Genomic DNA, 2,333 nt, shown 5'->3' with positions numbered 1-2,333 from the left:
CAGGGCCTTCGCGGCAGATGCCACGTGACTCTGGTGACACCCCCGTGCCCGAGGAGGAGCATCTCGGCGTCCAGACTGTGGAATGGGGTGCGGCTCTGCTTGCCCATCGCCCCCGTGGACCCCGCTTCCCCCTCTCACACGATGGTGACCCATGCAGTCACCCTGCACCTGGCCTCGGCCAACGCCACCCTCCCCTACGGTGTTCCTGGCTGCTCCTCCTCCTTGACCAGCGCCGTGTTTTGACCTTGAGGCCCTCCATGCCTCCGACGCCAGCCCCACCCGCACTGGCCACCTCAGGACTGCACTCTGCCCAGCGCCCCTCCCTGGCGGAGGCCCTTGCTGCAGACACTGCCGGCCGGTCCTTGCCAGTCCCCCCATGCCCAGCACGTCTAGCTGTGTCTGGGCAAGTGTGCATGAGCCGGGCCCCCAAGGGCTCAGCAGCTGTGTGACAGTCACTCGGAGGCGTGGCTTTACCTTCCCTTGCCTCCAGCCAGCCCTAGCCCTTTACCCCAGGCTGTGGCTTCTGAGCAGAGCTGGGTTCCCACCGAGCAGCTCCCCCACCATGCTAGGCCCTGCTCCCTGCCTAGCATTCAAAGTGCAGTCCATGTGAGCACTGGCGAGGAGGGGCCGAGGCCGGCGGGGACCAGAGGGAGAAGGGGGAGGGATCGGGGTGCTCGGCCACACCCTCAGTGGGTCCCCTGGCCTGTTGCACACTCGTTCCAGCACCAGGAGAGAGGCTGACGGCTCCCACTCAACCCCGGGGCGGGGGAACCACTTACTCTGGGGATGACTCTGGGGTCAGGCTGGACATCTCCTCTGGAGTCGGAACTGTGCCAACAGGGAGAGAAGGCGTGGTGACCCTCTGCCCTCCTCCAGGACCCCCTACACCGCAGCACCCCACACACTGTTGAGGGCACTGGCCAGCCCTACCCCTTCCTGGGGCGGGGGGCCTCAGGAACCTGAGGCCATGAGGAGCTGTCCTGTTCTCTGGTGCTGAAATCGGGCCATGCCTTCTCTGGCCTTCGGCCAGCCCTGCTGTCTCCTGAGAGATGACACTGGGTCCCCACACCCCACCCCTCAGCTGGGTACTGCAGCTAGTGTGCCCAGGGGCCTGGGCAGTGCCAACTGACCCTGGGCACTCAGCACACAGGGGCAGGCTGCCCTCTGGCACCTGGGCCCTTGAGTTTCCTGTCCATGGCGCCTATGCCTGCCCAGCGGAGGCCACTAGGCTGAAGACAAGCAAAGGACCCAGGGGGGTTCTGAGGCTATGCCCCTCGGGCGGGCAGGTCCGTACCACGTGGGCTTGGGAACATGCGGCCATTTGGGCAGGCTGCCCAGGCCCGTGCCGGCCTAGTGGACATGGACAGCTGCGTGCTGCTTTCGGCAGAGTGAACCCCCAAGGCCAGGGGGCCGCCTCCTGTCCTGCCTGTAGCGGGCTCACCCTGCAGTTTCCGGCGGTGGAAGCGGGGTGACCCCAGGAAGCTGTTTTTGATGGAGTTGAGCCGCGTCCTCCAAGGCACCCCTCCAACGCTGGGGCTGGACGGCGGGGTGGGGTTGGGCGTGCCGGCCGGGCTCTCCTTAGGCGTGTGCACGGGTGTCCCCTTGGGGGTGGGGAGGGGACTGCCCCTTGGAGAGGGGTGAGGGGTCACCTGTATGGTGGGGACAGATTTAGTGTTTGGTTCAGTCCCGGTGGGTGGGAGCCGGGTGGGGGCCGGCAGGACGGCCGGGGGCAGGGCCAGCTGGGGGCTGAGGCCGCCAGGGACAGGGGGCCGGGCCTGGGTGCCCGCCGGGAGCGGATTGGACTTGGTGCCCTGCAGAGGCTTGTCGGTGAGCTTGGCCTTGCTCGGCAAGGTCTGGGTCTTGGGGTTGGGCCGAGGGGCGGCCTGTGGAGGGAGGACGTGTCCGGGCCGAGAGGCGCTCCGACAAGCTTCGGGCTCCATGGAGGTGGCCGGGGTGCAGGCCACAAAGGGGAGCTCGGGGGGTGGGGGGGGCAGGACAAACTTCCTAACAGGCTACAGGGCAGGCGCGGAGGGCAGGGAGCAGAGCGAGGGTCAGCCATGCACGCACCGGCCCCGCCCCCGCCCCGCCCCCGCATGCACACACAGCGCCAGGAGGACCAGAATGAAGCCGGGGTGCCAGGGACCAGTGGGCGCAGGCAGGTGTGGGGTGGGAGCGTTCGCCACAAAAGAAAACAAATGACACACGAGAAAACAAACAGAAAAGACGTGCAGTTAGCGAGAGCAGCCGGAGCCGCAGAGCAGCAGCCACGCGGGGGCCGGGCAGCAGGCGGGCCGGGCCGCGGGCCCCCCCCCGCCCCCGGGCTGCCACCCTCC

General features: G+C 68.0%; 1 protein-coding gene across 1 annotated transcript in view; it reads right to left on the bottom strand.

The window, feature by feature from the left end:
* Positions 1 to 2,333, bottom strand: part of BRSK2 (BR serine/threonine kinase 2) — a 43,386-nt gene that overhangs the window by 13,260 nt on the left and 27,793 nt on the right. Inside the window, 2 exon segments of the mRNA XM_025046275.1 lie at positions 780 to 828; positions 1,442 to 1,649. Of these exon segments, the coding sequence (XP_024902043.1) occupies positions 780 to 828; positions 1,442 to 1,649 (257 nt within the window).

The sequence above is a fragment of the Pteropus alecto genome, unplaced genomic scaffold (genome assembly GCF_000325575.1).
Source record: "Pteropus alecto unplaced genomic scaffold, ASM32557v1 scaffold43, whole genome shotgun sequence".
Classification (NCBI taxonomy): Eukaryota; Metazoa; Chordata; class Mammalia; order Chiroptera; family Pteropodidae; genus Pteropus; species Pteropus alecto.
The sequence above is the reverse complement of the archived record's forward strand: the minus strand, read 5'-3'. Positions and strand labels throughout refer to the sequence as shown.